The sequence below is a fragment of the Cygnus olor genome, chromosome 19 (assembly GCF_009769625.2).
Source record: "Cygnus olor isolate bCygOlo1 chromosome 19, bCygOlo1.pri.v2, whole genome shotgun sequence".
Classification (NCBI taxonomy): Eukaryota; Metazoa; Chordata; class Aves; order Anseriformes; family Anatidae; genus Cygnus; species Cygnus olor.
This window is the reverse complement of record NC_049187.1, coordinates 342,716-357,626: the sequence shown is the minus strand read 5'-3', so window position 1 is coordinate 357,626 and position 14,911 is coordinate 342,716. Positions and strand designations below refer to the sequence as shown.

The following is a 14,911-nucleotide window of genomic DNA, read 5'->3' as shown; positions in this document are numbered from 1 at the left end:
CCCTGAGCTGGAGGACCATGACGGTGGGAATGACAAACTCCCAACCGATCCTGAATGTGTGCGGGATTTGCTGCTCCACCTGGATCCATACAAGTCCATGGGTCCGGATGGGATTCATCCTAGGGTGCGTAAAGAGCTAGCTGACGTCATCATGGGACCTCTCAATTATTTTTCAGTGATCTTGGGAGTCTGGAGAGGTCCCAGTAGACTGGAAGCTGGCAATTGTTGTGCCAATTTTCAAGAAGGGTAAGAAAGAAGACCCTAGCAACTACAGGCCTGTCAGTCTCACGTCAGTGCCTGGTAAAATTATGAAGGTTATCCTTGAAGTTATTGAAGCGCACCTGGGAGACAATGCAGTCATTGGTCCCAGCCAGCATGGGTTCATGAGGGGTAGGTCAACTACCCCTAACAAATGCCTGACAAATTCGATTTCCTTTTATGATAAGATCACGCATCTAGTCGATCAAGGGAAAACAGCTGATGTGATCTTTTTGGACTTCAGCAAAGCTTTTGACACGGTTTCCCATAGGATCCTACTGGACAAAGTGTCCAGCATACAACTAAACAAAAACATCATACGATGGGTGAGCAATTGGCTGACGGGCAGGGCTCAAAGGGTTGTGGTAAATGGGGCCACATCAAGCTGGTGGACGGTCACTAGTGGGGTCCCTCAAGGCTCCATTTTAGGGCCAGTCCTCCTCATTGTTTTTATAAATGATTTGGATGTAGGATTAGAAGGTGTTTTGAGCAAATTTGCCGACGACACCAAACTTGGAGGAGTTGTAGACTCGGCTAGGGTGGAAAGGCCTTGCGGAGAGATCTGGGCAATCACCAATCGCATGAAGTTTAACAAAGGCAAGTGCCGGGTCCTGCATCTGGGACACGGCAACCCTGGCTATACGTACAGACTGGGCGACGAGACACTGGAGAGCAGCCCTGCAGAGAGGGATCTGGGGGTTGTGGTTGACAGCAAGTTGAATATGAGCCAGCGGTGTGCCCTGGCAGCCAGGAGGGCCAACCGTATCCTGGGATGCATCAAGCACGGCATTGCTAGTCAGCCAAGGGAAGTGATTGTCCCGCTCTACTCTGTGCTGGTGCGGCCTCACCTCGAGTACTGTGTGCAGTTCTGGGCACCACAGTACAAAAAGGATGTAAAACTGTTGGAGAGTGTCCAGAGGAGGGCGACGAAGATGGTGAAGGGCCTAGAGGGGAAGACGGATGAGGAGCGGCTGAGGTCACTTGGCCTGTTCAGCCTGGAGAAGAGGAGGCTGAGGGGAGACCTCATCGCAGTCTACAGCTTCCTCACGAGGGGGAGTGGAGGGGCAGGCGCCGACCTATTCTCTTTAGTCACCAGTGATAGGACCCGCGGGAATGGTGTCAAGCTGAGGCAGGGGAGGTTTAGGCTACACATCAGGAAGAGGTTCTTCACGGAGAGGGTGGTCGCCCACTGGAACAGGCTCCCCAGGGAAGGAGTCACTGCACCAAGCCTGTCGGAGTTTAAGAAGCGTTTGGACTGTGCACTTAGTCACATGGTCTAAAATTTTGGGTAGACCTGTGTGGTACCAGGAGTTGGACTCGATGATCCTTATGGGGGGTCTCTTCCAACTTGGGATATTCTATGATTCTATGATTCTGTGCTGCGGCTGTGCCTGCACTTGGTCTGGCAGCTCCTCAGGTGCTCAGTCAGGGTGGATGGGCTTACCTCTGCCTCCTTCCTCCGGCAGCTGGTACAGCGACAGCAGCACAGGGAGCACTTGCTGGTGGCCAAGGTTCTGCTCTTTGTGCCCTGGTACCTCTCCAGCCTCTGTGGCACAGCAGGCCGCCCCGCTCATTGGCCTGAGCCTGCCTGGTCAGTGCTGGGAGGAGAGGAGCTGGACCTGTGAAGTCCAGTCGCTTGAGGCTTCGGTTGGGCCCATGCTCAGCACTGTAAAGCCGTGCAGCTGCAGCAGTGGCACCAGGGATGCCTGTCCCCTGCGATGCTGGTGCAGTCCCCAGCACAGCGAGAATGCAGCACTGCACCATGCTGTCCTGGAGCATAACAGGCTGCAAGAGTGGGTCTCCCTGGGTGGGGCCCCATGACTTGCCCACCAGACTGCTCTCTGCACTTGGGCCTTGTTGCTTGTGCTGGCTGGAGCCATGGGGCCTGGGGCATGGAGTTGCTGCTGGGCAGCATCAGGAGAACATCTGTGGCAGCCCCTTGCCGGGCTTTCGTGGGGGGGAGCACCTGCAGGCAGCAGCTTGTGGGACAGTCTACCCTCCCCCAAACTTCAGTGTCCACCCAGAAAAAAGGAAAATAAATAAATTGGTATTTGCTTGAGCAAAGCCTGGTAAACCAGAACAAAGATGGATGTTCTAAGCTGCAGAGCACAGCAAGTTCTTTTTGGCATGGGGTGACACCAGCGTGAGCCTGGTATCCCCAGTGTGGGGGAGTTCAACTCCCCCCCAACTCCATCCACACCCAGAGCACCTCATCAGTCTGACTGGGGAATGTCTCCTGCATGCAGTACATGGTGCTTGGCTTGCACCAAGTAAATTGCATGTAACATCTATTTCTCTTCCTCTTTTTTTTTTAATCTCTTCCTAAATATGTAAAGCAAATCACTTGTGGCTGGAGGCAGGCCCCAGTGCTGCAGAGCTGGTGGGGAGGAGATGCCTGATCTTCCTGGTGCCGTGCAGCCACCATGGGGCTGGAGCTGCCTAGGGATCCGCTGGAAGCAGTGAGAGGGCTGCAGGATGGAGGATGGGGTGTTGTTTGGCTCAGTGTCCCCAAGTCACTCCACGCACCTTGCAGATAGACCTGTGTGACTCTAGGAAGGGTGAGGTGGGACATGTGCCTGGGCTTGATGACCACTCCCATGAGAAATGCAGGGCTCTTCAGGGTAGCAGTGGTCCCCTGTGGCCACTGGCGAGCAGGGTCCTGCCCCCCAAGCGGCTGCCAGCCCGCCTGCTGCAGGCAATGCAGTTGCGGGGCAGGGGAGAAGGGTCCCAGGTCCCCATCCACTGCTGCCTCCTGGCCCTGCTCTGGTATCTCTGAGCAAGCAGCAGCTTCACCCAGTCAGCAGGGCCAGTGGGGCCAGGAGCTGTGGTTCACAGGAGCTGTTTTCATCCATCCTAGTGCCATCTCCCCTTCCTGCAATGCCCATTAATCCTGCTCCGGTTTCCTTGATGTGCCAGGCAAATTGCCAAGGTGGTGAATAGTAATTTTTCTGTCCAGTCAGGGATTTTAGTGGCAATTAAATGAAATACTGCTCCTTCAGCTCAGCACAGGGAGAATGTCTGGTGCTACCTCTTTCCTGTTCTGAGGAGTGGGAGCACAAGAGCTCATTGAGTTTTTGAGGTGTTTGTAGTCAGGATCTGCTCTGGCAGTACCATATATGTTGTCCAAAGCAGGTGCTATGTGGAACTCACCACTCCACTTTCTGCACTGCTCCCATCTGTCTCCACCCCGTCCTCCTCTCCCACTCCTCCAAAGCCCTCTCCTCAGGGAGGATGAACACCCCCAACAGCCCTGTACTGCAGCTCCAGTCCCTTCCCGGCATGTCAGGGACGCTGCCGAGACATGCCCCAGGGCATGGCAAGTGGTGCCTCTGCAGGGACCAGCTCTAGGGTAATGTGGTCTTGGTGGAAACTGCTGTAAGGCGAGGTGGCTTGAGGATAGCAAAGGTTTTGCATCCCCCCCAGCATCTTGGGTGGGCTTGGTTCTGACTCTCCGTGTTGGCACTCTGGGCTCCCACAGCACCCATGGGTGCTCACTCCTCGTCCATCACAGCTTATTCCTGAGGAGCAGCGTGGTGAGCCTTTGAGTACACCTTTATGGGCTGAAAACACTGTGAGAGCCTTCCAGGGAGGGATTTGTTTTGCAGGAGGGCTGCGAGGCCCCTGAGTGTCCTTCCTGCAGCGCCCGCCCCAGGAACAAGGCAGGCAGAGGTGGCCTGTCCCCTGTGCGTTTCTCCTGCCCTGTGCTACCCTGGGAGGTTGGAGTCAGGGCCCAGCTCTGCCCCTCTTGACCTTTGCACCTTGTCACTGGGCCTGGAGCTGACACATCTGGAGGGGGACACAGCTCCAAGAGCCCATCTCGATGTCTGCGGGGCTGGCACAGGCAGCCATCCTCAGCTGGCACAGATCCTGCCTCCTCTCCCACCTGTGCCCAGCGCTGTGCTGGTGTTGCTTGAACAAATCCGCCAAACAAGAAGGCAGGCAAGTGCTTTAAGCTGCAAGTTGATTTATTTGCAGCCTCCGGCATGGCCCAGCGGGCTGTGGAGTGCTGCTGCAGGTGTGGGAGACGTGCTTGGTGCAGGGCTGGTGACAGGAGAAGCGGTGGCACAGGGCGGGGGCCATGTGGCTGTGGCCGTGCCATGTGCTTGGCTCCCAGGAGCAGCAGTGCAATGTGGCCAGCGCTCAGCCTGTTTTGCCTGCCTGCTTCCAGTGCAAGAGCAAGGGCTGGAGGACCCTTTGTGCCAGCCAGTAACCTGTCCGAAAATCCAGGAGCAGAGTGGAGAGCTGAGGGCTTCCCCCATGCTCTCCAGTTGCTGGGATTTGCACTTACGGAAAGTGTTTCTGGAGAGGCAAGACCTGGTCTGCCTCCATGCGTGATGGGTCTCTGTGCTGCATTTGTGGGGGCAGGAGCACAACGGTGACGTGAGAGGTTGCAGACAGTGGCAGAGCCCCAGCAGCAGCTGTGGGAGTGGAGCCAGGGCGATGGCAGAGGTGCTGGTCAGGGCTGGGTCCCCGCAGCTGGGCTGGGGGGGGCACTGGTGTCAGCCCTGTGGTGTCCATGTGCATCACCCATGCTCCAGCAGAGGGTCCTGGCTGGCTGATGTGCACGACCGTGCTCAGGCTCCAGGGTCTTGGCTGGGCGCCTGCCCTGGTGTCCAGCCTGGCCTTGGTGGTGTCAAGGTATGTGCTGCCCTGCTGAGCCTCACCCCATCTGCACTGCACCTGTGGGCATGGGGGAAACAGAGCCAGGGTTTTCAGAGGGTCTCATCCACTCCTGCTCCTGCCTGCTGCTGGGCACCAGCATCTGTCCCTGCCCCCAGGCTCCCCCCTCCTTCACGGGCTGGGCAGAGAGACACAAGACCTCCGCTGTCCCTTGAGGGTGGGGACAGGTGCTCCCAAGCTGAGTTTGAGCTCACAGTTTGGTGGCATGTGGCCATGCAAGGGAAAGCAGCCACTGCTGCTCCAGCACACAACTGTGGGAGCTTCCGCAACACGGGCACGATGCTCGGGGCAGGGGGAGCGTGCACCAGGGCTGCACCTGCGCGCTCGCCTGGCTTCACCTGCGGTGAGCGCAGCAGGGTTGGGAGCGGTCTTAGCCTCCGCGTTAGCAGGGATGGGAGCTCCTCTGCCGTTTCTCCCCCTTTTGCGCGGACAAAGCGGTGCTCCGGTGGGAACCAGCAGCACTTGGTGGTCTGCGGCACGGAGCAGCAGGGCTGCCCGCCTCCTTGCTCAGGGCCAGCTCAGCCATCAGAGCGGGTTGCAGAGGCGACACCGGGAGGAAAGCCCTGACGGGTGCCAGCTCACAGCAGCATCGCTGGGAACACGGATGAGGGAGGCAGGTTGTGAGCAGACCCAGAGCGGGTGCCACGTCACCTGGCCGGAGGAGGAGGGGGAGGAGGAGGAGGAGGAGTGACCTGCTGAAAGCTTGCTGGGCTGTGTTTGCAGAGGCGCTGGCAGTTTTCCAGCAGGAAGCGGCTGCCTCCTGGCCTCTGACAGGTCTCTGGGGGCTGTATCAAAGTAGTCCCCATCCCTGGCAGGTGGGCAGCACCCCCGGCAGCCCGGCCAGGCAGTGACAAGGCCACGTGTTGCATTTTCCAGATGTGACCATCCCAGCACAGTGGCTCCTGCAGGACGTGAGGAGGAGGCAGCTGTGCTGCTCTGGTGGCAGCAAAGACCTGCCCCCTGTCCCCAGGGAGTCCCAGTCTCTCCCCTTGCACAGTGTCCCCATGACTCAGCTTGGTCATGGTAGGCCACGGGGTGGGAGCTGTCGCCTGCTGGGGGCTTCACTTTGCTTCTGTGCAGGGCCGGATCCTTCTCCCTCCTCACCTGTGGCCCTGGGGTGGCTTTGCTCCTGGCAGGAGGCAGGCAAGAGCCCCCCTGCCCACACAGCTGCCACAGCTGATGCACTGGTGCATGCATTGCATGCTCACATCGCTGGCATTGGCACCAGGGCTGGGGCCCCATTAGCCCAGGAGGTTGGGTGTCACCTGTGTACAGAGTGTGAGTGCTCATACCAGCCTTCAGTGCTAACTAATTTCCCTCTTATGTTAACTTTTATCTGCTGCACTTAAACACCAGGGGAACTTCCTGTGTTCCACTGCCACCCGGATGTCTTCCTTGATTTTTTTTTCGTATTTGTGTTTTGGCACAAATGTCAAAAAGCATTTTACTCGGGGCCATGAGTGTCAGCAGCTCAGCACCTCTTCAGGCCAGCCTGAGGTGGACGGTGCGGCAGGTGCGCTGCTTGCCCCGGGGCTGGGGGCAGCGGGTGCCCCAGGATGGTACTCCCCACATGGAAGCTGGGGGCTCTGATGTGGGTCCTTAGGGCTGGGGAGAGCTGTGCTGAGCTTTCCGGCCCGGGTAATGTATTGGTGTGAGTGTTTGTGTGTCTGTGCTTGTGTGTGTGTGTGTTTGTGCGCGCGTACACAGCTCTCAGACCAGCATTTCCTCCCATGCACGGGGCCAGTCCCATAGGCTCTTAGCTAATGTTCACCCTGATGTTTGTTTTTCCACACTGGCTGCAAGGTGTTGAGCTCGCTTGTCCCTCCTGCACAGGCTGGCAGCAGGGCTGTCCTTAGGCTCAGCTCCTGCATGCGCCTGTCTGCGGGGAGCCACCGAGCCTTCCCCGGCGTGGCAGGCACCTTGTCCCAGCCCAAAGCCCGGGGTCAGGTGCTGCCTTTGCTCACGCTGCACTGGGCTGGAGGCAGAGCTGCCTCTCGCTGCTCCGCCTGCACAGGAGGTTTGGACGGAGCATCCCCCACCGCCGGACCTCCTCAGCACATCTCGGCATGGTGTTCTGGGCCGTGCTTCGGGCACTGTTTTATGGCACGCTCCTCTTGCGTGTCTGGCAGCCGGCCTGTACCATCCTGCAGGCAAGGCTGCATGGCTGTGCAGTGTCCATGACAGGGGGTGCCGTGGACTCGGGAAAGTGCTGTGGCCGGGAGAGCTGCAGCAATTTGCAGCCCCTGTACCCTGGGGCCAGCCTGGGCCTTACCTCCCCACCCCATCCTGGGCTCTGAGCCTGAGGCCAAGGTGTGACCGTGGGGACCTGCCACATCTGTTACCGCGGTGCACACAGGAAGCGCGTGCTGTGTGCGTGCGTGCTCGAGGCTGCCAGCGCAGGCACCTGCCTCGGGGTCCGCGTGCAGGGGGACGCACAGGCTCAGCCAGGGCCAGGGAGCCGCAGGGTGCTGGGGAGGGTCCTGCCCTGGCAGTTCACCCTGAAACAGGAGGTGCGCCCCATCATCTGTCTGCTGGTGCACAGGGCAGGGTTTCAGAGGGCTCATGGGGCCCCAGAGCTGTCACAGCAAAACAGGGACCCCAATCCCCAGCAGTGTGCCCACATGGCAATATCTGCTCACTAACCAGCGATTGATTAAACATCGGGAGCTTAATTAGATCAGTGCCTGTCTGTCTCACTCCTAATCCCAACCCGTGACAGCTGCACAGGCACAGCTCGTTCCTCAAACAAAGATAACGACCTTTTATATATTGCAGGCTGAGTTTTATTTAACTGGTTGCTGGGCACTGGCTGAGGATGCCAGGACCATGGCTTCCTATTGCCCTTCTGGGAAGCAGCCACCTGAATTTCAGGCTGGGTGTCACCCTGCAGGGATGCGGGGTGTCCCCGTCCCTGGGGCTGCTGGCTGTGCTGCCCTGAAACCTCCTGCACTTAAGCTGCTGACTTTTGTTGTTGTTTTTTTTTTGGTGTGTGATTTTAAGTGAAATGAACATGGCCTTGAGAGGAAGGCCGGGGCAGGCAAGCAGCAGACAGGCCAAGTCCAGCTCCTGTGCTTAAAGACCCAATTATTTTCCCATTACACATTAATTCACCTCTCAAGTGCTCTGCACGGCCGAGCCCTGTGCTGTCTCTGGAGGGGCCAGCTGCAGGCACAGGGGTCCCTGGGCCCCAGCACCCCGCTCTGTGCCTGTGCCTAGCAGCTGGGGCAAGCTGTTCGCTGCTGCCTTCTCACGGAGGTGTGCCTTCTGAAGCTTTTGATTCCCCTGTTGCTTTCTGTCCTTTGTTTTTTCAGGCTGGCTGTTGCTTTCTTCTGTTAATGAAGAAATTATCAAGCTCTGGAAGCAGCTATGACTTGCTTCTCACGCTCCTAATGCTTTTAAACTATCTGCATTAAGTGCCTCCAGCCTCTCCCCAGCCGTGGCGTGCAGGAGCATACCCTGAGCAAATCACGCCAGCTTGCTGCTGCACGCACGGCGCTGGGCTTCAGTGGATCAGGCTGCCGTCCTAATGGGGCCTAATTGGAGATGTTGAGAAAACACCGCCTGCACAATAAACCATCGCAGCAAAGGCAGCTCTGCCATCCTTCGTTAAATTGAGACGGCAGCTCTGCCAGCCTGCGAGCGATCAATGCCATGCGCCGCAGGGTGGGGGGTGGGCAAGAGGTGGCCAGTGCAGGGCCATAGCAGCCAGCCCTGCCATGCCGCCGCACTCTCTGCACCAGCAAGGTGAGCAGCCAGCCCCACGGCGAGGACACTTTGGGTGACATCGCACCTGGCACCTCTCTCCCGCTGGGGGGCAGAGATGCTGTGGTGGCCCTCGAGCCATGCAGGCACAGGTAGCTCTGGCACCTTTGTCCTGTGTCGGAGTCCTCTGCTGCGCTGGGCCTGGGTGCAGCAGTGGCTGCCCTGTGCCCTGTGCTCGTCCCAGGCATGCTGCAGGGATGGGGACACTCAGGAAAGCCCCAGAAGCTGGTGTTCCCCTTCTCATGGGGTACTCCTGGCATCAGCGCCGTGCTGCTCCAGGGCTGACCTGGCACTGCCATCCCCACAAGCAGGCAGGGGGCGCGTTCCCTGGCATGGCCCTGGCAGCTGGGTGCTTTTGGGGGCGTGCAAGGGATGACGGGGATGGCTCCCAAAGCGTGGGATGGTGCTGGGAGCCTGACTCATAACCAGGCTGGGGGGCAGCTGGGCCTGGGCCTTCTGCCGCAGGGCCCTACGGAAAGCTGGTGGCACTGGGGGGAAACGGCAGGGTCACCTCCACAGCAATGGTACCCAGGAGCAGTGGCAGGGTGCCCCCTGCTGCTCTGAGCCGGCTGGGGACTCCGTGCCTTTCTGAGCCAGGCACCCATCCCTGCGGGGCCAATGTCTCTGTGTCTGCACAGTGCCTCACAGGTGGGCACATCTGGGCATGGCGAGGTGAGGATCAGGGCTAGCCCAGCTGTGCTGCCCCCATCCCACTGTGCCCAGTGTACACTGAGCAGAACCTGCCCAGTTCTGCCTCGCTGCCAGCTTGCACTGACCATTAGAACACGTGCTTAATTGCTGTGGTTTGTGAAGGCAGCAGTGCTGGTCAGGGACAGCTTGCAAGCCAACTAGGTGCCTGGCCTGAGGGCACCTCCAACCCCTCTGCTCTGCCTGACGTGTGTCTTCCTGTCCTGCAGCAGAGCCATGTCCCCGGAGCCTGGACTGCGCCCTGCAGCGACGGGAGTTCTGCCCGCCAGGCTCAGGTGCCTGCGGCCCCTGCCTGCCCCAGTTCCTGGAGGATGACAATGGACGATGCGTCCAGAAGAAGCTCTCACTCACCGGTAGGTCCATCCACTCGTCCTGCAACCCCTGCCTGCCTCTGCCTGCCCTATGGACACCCACCCCGTGCCCCGGCAGGGGGCAGGTTCCCATGTCCCTGCCTTTGGCCCCAGCTCTGGGGCCGCGTCTGTTGGCCTCTGACCCACATCCGAACCCTGCTGCCCATCCTCTGCCACCCCCACTCCATTGCAGCCATGTCCCTGCCAGCACTGGGGCAGCCTCGGCTCTGCTGTGTTGCCCCAAGCCCCACCTTGCCGCAGGTGCAGGGTGGTTTTGGAGCTGGCAGCAAGCGTGCAGAGCACTGCCCTCCCCTCCACACCTTCCTCCAGCCGCTCAGGCCTACAGTGGCTGGGCTGGCAGCAGCACGAAGGGCAGTGCTGGAAACCACAGCTGCTGCAGGGCCCTGCCAGGACCCATAGGTGCCACCTGGGGGCCCAGGGGCGGAAGGGGCCTGGGTGGACACAGGAATGCTCCAGTGCTGCCTGTGCTGGGTTGGGGCTCTTTGGAGGAGGAGAGGTGGGGGCACAGAGGCCATGCAGCAGCAGAGTGGTGGCTTTGGGTGCACGGAGCCACGTGCAGACCTGATGCAAGCAGGTGCCCACAGCTGGAACCACCATGTCACCCAGTCCAGAGCTGATCTGTGCTGGCATTTGGGATTTAAATACCTGGTTCACATTGGTTTGTAACACTGTCCTGGTAACACTGGCCTGTGGTTCAGGCCCCTCTGTGTCATAGGCACCAAGTGTGGTAAGGCTCCCTCAGCCTGGCCTGGGCTCTTTAGTGCTGCAGCTCATGGCAGCTCATGGCAGAGTTCACCTGGGGTTGCTCTTTCCTGTGCTGCTTTGATCCCTCCCCATTCTGCTCCATCCCTGCCTCTCCATTTGCATGCGGAGCCAGCAAGGGAGACCGTTCTTCACAGAGCAGCTGTCATAGCGAGGTGGAGACAAGGATCTGCTTCGGGCTGCCATCTCTTCTGATGACGTTTTAACAGCCTGGCATTCGCATGCGGAGGCTTTGAGTCAATAGCATGAAGTCTGCTGGGTGAGAGCCCTGTCCAGCTGTGTGCAGGGCGCTGCGGGCTGCAGGGTGCCTTGTCCCCCTGCTCCTTTTGGGAGAGACCACGGGGCTGTGGCACAGCCTGGGTTGCTCTGCAGAGGGCAGAGATGAGGAGAGCATCCCCAGGGAGCAGGAACCTGTGGTCGCCCAATCCCAGGGCCACTCAGCACCCTGCTGTGGCACATGGAGGTGCTCCCGGCGTGGCTGCCTGCAGCACCCTGCAGCCTGGGTCTGCCCAGCATGGCCACGGCACAGAGACACCCATCTTCCTGCACAGCCTGCGCAGGTGGAGCCAGGTATGTGAGTTGTCTAGGGTGACCTTTGACTCTTCGTGTGGTTTGGAAAGCTTCAAGCTTCTGTTCTGTCCCCACCGCCGCCCCCATGGCGTTTCTTGCAGATGCAGTATGCAGCCAAAATAAAGCTGTAACTACAGCTCCACCCAATTATTTTTGCTTTTACTAAAGTCAAGCAGCCTCTTTGTGTTGGGAAGGAGCCAGGACCTGGCAGCGCCCACGCATGCTGCTTGCTCGGGGGTGTCACTGGGGATGATCTGGGTATGAGACTGGGGCTTCTGCACTGCTATTGCACTGCCACATGGCATGTTTTGGCTTTTGTGTGCCAGATGCTTTTGCGCAGGCCCTCATGTGCACCTGGTGCATGCGTGAGTGCAGTTTGGTGGGTGGCAGTGCCCCCCAGCCACAGCTGGCCCCCTGCCCATGGAAAGCGCTGCTGGAAATGCAGCTGGGAGCAATACAGAGGAGGGAAGGGCAGCTTTCTCAGAGCATCACTGGGTACCAGCATCCCACTGTGCAGCTGCAGTTACCTGCCAGGCACTTTGGGTGCCTGTGGTTGCCCTGTGGGCAGGTCTCTGGAGCCACAGGTGTGACACAGAAACTTCCTGGGAAATGCAGGGTGGAGGCAGAGCCACACTGAAGCGACTGTCATGCAACAGAGCTGTCATGCTGCTGCAGTCAGGGGCAAGAGTGTCCCCTGCAAACCAGCGTGTTCCTCCAACCGCCCCTTTTCAACCTGCTTTTCACTCCTCCAGCCCCCAAACCTTCTTGCTAAAGGGCTGGGGGCTTTTCAATGGCCAGCAGAGCCCAGGGTCCCTCCTGGCACCCAGCTCCTGTACATGGTGGCACCCTGCAGCACTGGCCCGAGGGGCTGGGGCATGGTGGGGCTTGCTACACAGCATCCCTGCTGGCACAGCACAACAGCCCCTGACATGGCCCTTCACAGCAGTCCCAGGGACAGGGGAGCTCCCAAAATCTTCTGGGCAGCTTGTCACATCCTGGGGCAGACCACAGCAGTGGTGCCAGGCTGTGCAGGAGGCAGGCGAGCAGGTGGGGAGGATGAATGCTCAAGCACCTCCTAGGTCAGGGCCATCCATTATTTATGACAGCGTTTGCGTTTCAAGCAGTACCATGAAATATTCAGGGGAGCGAGCCTCCAGCGAACGGCCCCAGACTTGTGGAGGGCTGGGCAGATGGTCCCATGGGCTCCCTTGGGGAGATGGGGACAGCCGGGGGTCCTGGTTGTCCCACATGTGCAGGGACCGTGCCACTGCTGGCTTGCTCCGTGCCTTGGCAGGGCCCACTGCATGGGGCTGAGCTGTAGCAGGACCCAGAGCCAGCTCCCCCAAATCCATGCTGCCTTTCGGAGGGATGGGGTCATCCAGGGGGATGGTTTGAGTTCTGGTTCCTGTGCATTGAGCACCTTTGGGGTCCTGCTGTGGTGCTGTCAAGGCAGCGAGACCTGTGTGGAAATGAAGGCTGTGGGGACCGGGCAGGTGGCAGCACCCAGCCATTGCAGGGCAAGTCCTCCAGGGCAGCATTCAAGCACAGGGCTCCTGGCACAGGTTTCTGCTCCCTGCCCCTAGCCCATGGCTCAGCTGTCTTTATCTGTAGATGTCTTCCCCAGCCCGTGCTTCCTGTGTGCGGACATGCGGGGGGCAGTCCTTCCTACCTCCTGCATCAACCTCCTGGTAGAACGGTCACCCCTTAAATTAGAGGGAAGAAAAGCGAAGCGAAGCGGCCCTGGCTCTGCGCTGCCTTTTGGCTGTCAGTCCGAGGGGATGGACTGTGCTGAAACAGAAGTGATTGTGAGAAGAGGAGGTGCTGGGATGAGGTCTGGGCTCGGTGCTCAGCAGCAAGCAGGGGCCTGACAGACAGATAGGTGTTCCACACATAGGCTCTGCTTCCAGGGGTGCCGAACGGCTCTCCTAGAGGGCTGAGGTTTGTTCTGTGAAGTCTTGGGAATGAATTTCCCTCTGGGAAGGGCTGCACATGCGCCTACATCTCCATAGCAACCCTGCTCTGTGCCAGCATTGGTAGGGAGATGCGGGGCTGCAGCAGCATCCGCTCCTTGGGGGTAGACCCGTAGGTGCCTCTGCTGGCCTTGCTGCCAGCGTTGTTGCAGCTGCAGCTTCAAGCAGCACCACCAGCTTCTGGCTCCCACTTCAGCCCCTTGCTGCAGGCCAGCCTGGCATTGCAGCAAAGGTGTGGAAGAAAACGATTACCCTCCCAAATCCTCTTTTTTAGCGTTCAGGGGACCAGCAGCATCCTGAAGCACCTTTTGCAGAGTGGGTGGCAGGGAGGCACCAATTCTTCTGTGGCTGCTTTTGCATCCTGGGCACTGACCCCGCAGCTCCGTCTGGCAGCAAGCAGCAGCTCCCAGCTCCTGGCTGCCTCTCTCAGTACAACCAGGAGATTCTGCAAGGATGCAGAGGAGCTGTGATATCTGCATTGTGGAGGGGAAGATACAATGCCAGCTTGGAAGCAGGGTGGTTGCCACGTCTCAAGGATGCCTAAACCTTTAAAAGGGCTGCCCACGCAGTGTGGGCAGCCCCTTTAAAGGGTTAGGCATCCTTGAGACACTTGTGACTGCCAGTGACGCTGATCCTGGGATCCCAGCTGCTGCGGTGCTCGCTGCGGCACCGTTCCCATGATTGGCTGCAGCTCCTGGCAGGAGTGTGGGCAGGAGCCAGGGCTCCTCTCCCTGGCGCACCCACTCACGCACACAGGCAGCCAGGCCGGCACCGAGAGCAGCAAAGCTGTGTGCGCTGCTGGCTTGGCTTTTCAGGGCAAGACGCACTGCTTTGGGTCTCAAGCGGATGATGCACGTGAGCCGCGTGTTCCTCCCGTTGGTGACGGCGTGCATGGGCATCCTGGTGTACCCAGCGCAGCACCAGCACAGAGGTGAGATGGGGTGCACTGGACTCTCTGTGGAGCATCCTGCAGCAGACTGCCTGCTCCTCACTGGCGCTCCCTGCTCCAAGGTCACCTCGGGGTTGTAATGGGGTCTGAGCCCCCAGATGATTGCCAGCGCGCTGTGGGAAGAGCAGGGCTGAATCCACGTGCCGTTTGAACACGCTGCAGTGGGTTTGTGTTGAGGGTTGCAAGACGTGGCTTGTACTGTCAGGTCCCTGCTGCCGCGTGCTGCTGCTCAACCCCACCGGCACAGAGCCTGCAGCAGGGCAGGGTCTGGCAGAGATGGGGCTGAGCCCCGCCAGGCTGGGGGAGGCACTTTGGGAAGAGGGGAAGGGGGGGTCCCAGCCCCACTTGCTGCACTGCCCTGCACTTGGGAAGGCATCTGCTTTCCTGGAGCAAGATGGTGTGAATAAGTGGATTTGTAACAATTTTATGACTTCCCGTGGAGGCTGGGATGTTTACACTGTCAATACCAGGTTTCCTCCTCCTGGAGCAGAAGCCTGCACATGTCCCTTCTTGCTCTCTGCTGTACCCAGACCCTACACGGTGAGACCCCTGCATGCTGCAGAGTCATGCGCAGGAGACCACGGGCAGGGAGCACCCCGGGCTGGGGTTGTCACCACTGCGTGCCAGCCTGGCCGGGCCTGCGTGCAGGCAGGTGCTGGCAGCCCCCATCAGAGGGCACCCGCACCCCGTGCAAGCCCAGAGCTTGCCTGGTGTGCACCCTGAGCCTGGGTGCCCGCTGCGTGTCTGCTTCCTGCCCAGCGCGCCCACTCTGCTTCAGTGGGGGGAACTCAAGGTATCGGCTCACAGGACAGCCTGCGCACGTGGCAAGCATCTCCTTGGAATGACAGCAACGTGGTGGCGTACCTGGCTGCCCTCCCCTG

At 59.5% G+C, this 14,911-nt stretch overlaps 1 protein-coding gene across 1 annotated transcript in view; it reads left to right on the top strand.

The window, feature by feature from the left end:
• Window positions 1-14,911, top strand: part of NPDC1 (neural proliferation, differentiation and control 1) — a 31,179-nt gene that overhangs the window by 8,511 nt on the left and 7,757 nt on the right. The window contains exon 2 of the mRNA XM_040531670.1: window positions 9,618-9,761. Within this exon, the coding sequence (XP_040387604.1) occupies window positions 9,618-9,761 (144 nt within the window). The remainder of the gene's footprint in view (window positions 1-9,617; window positions 9,762-14,911) is intronic.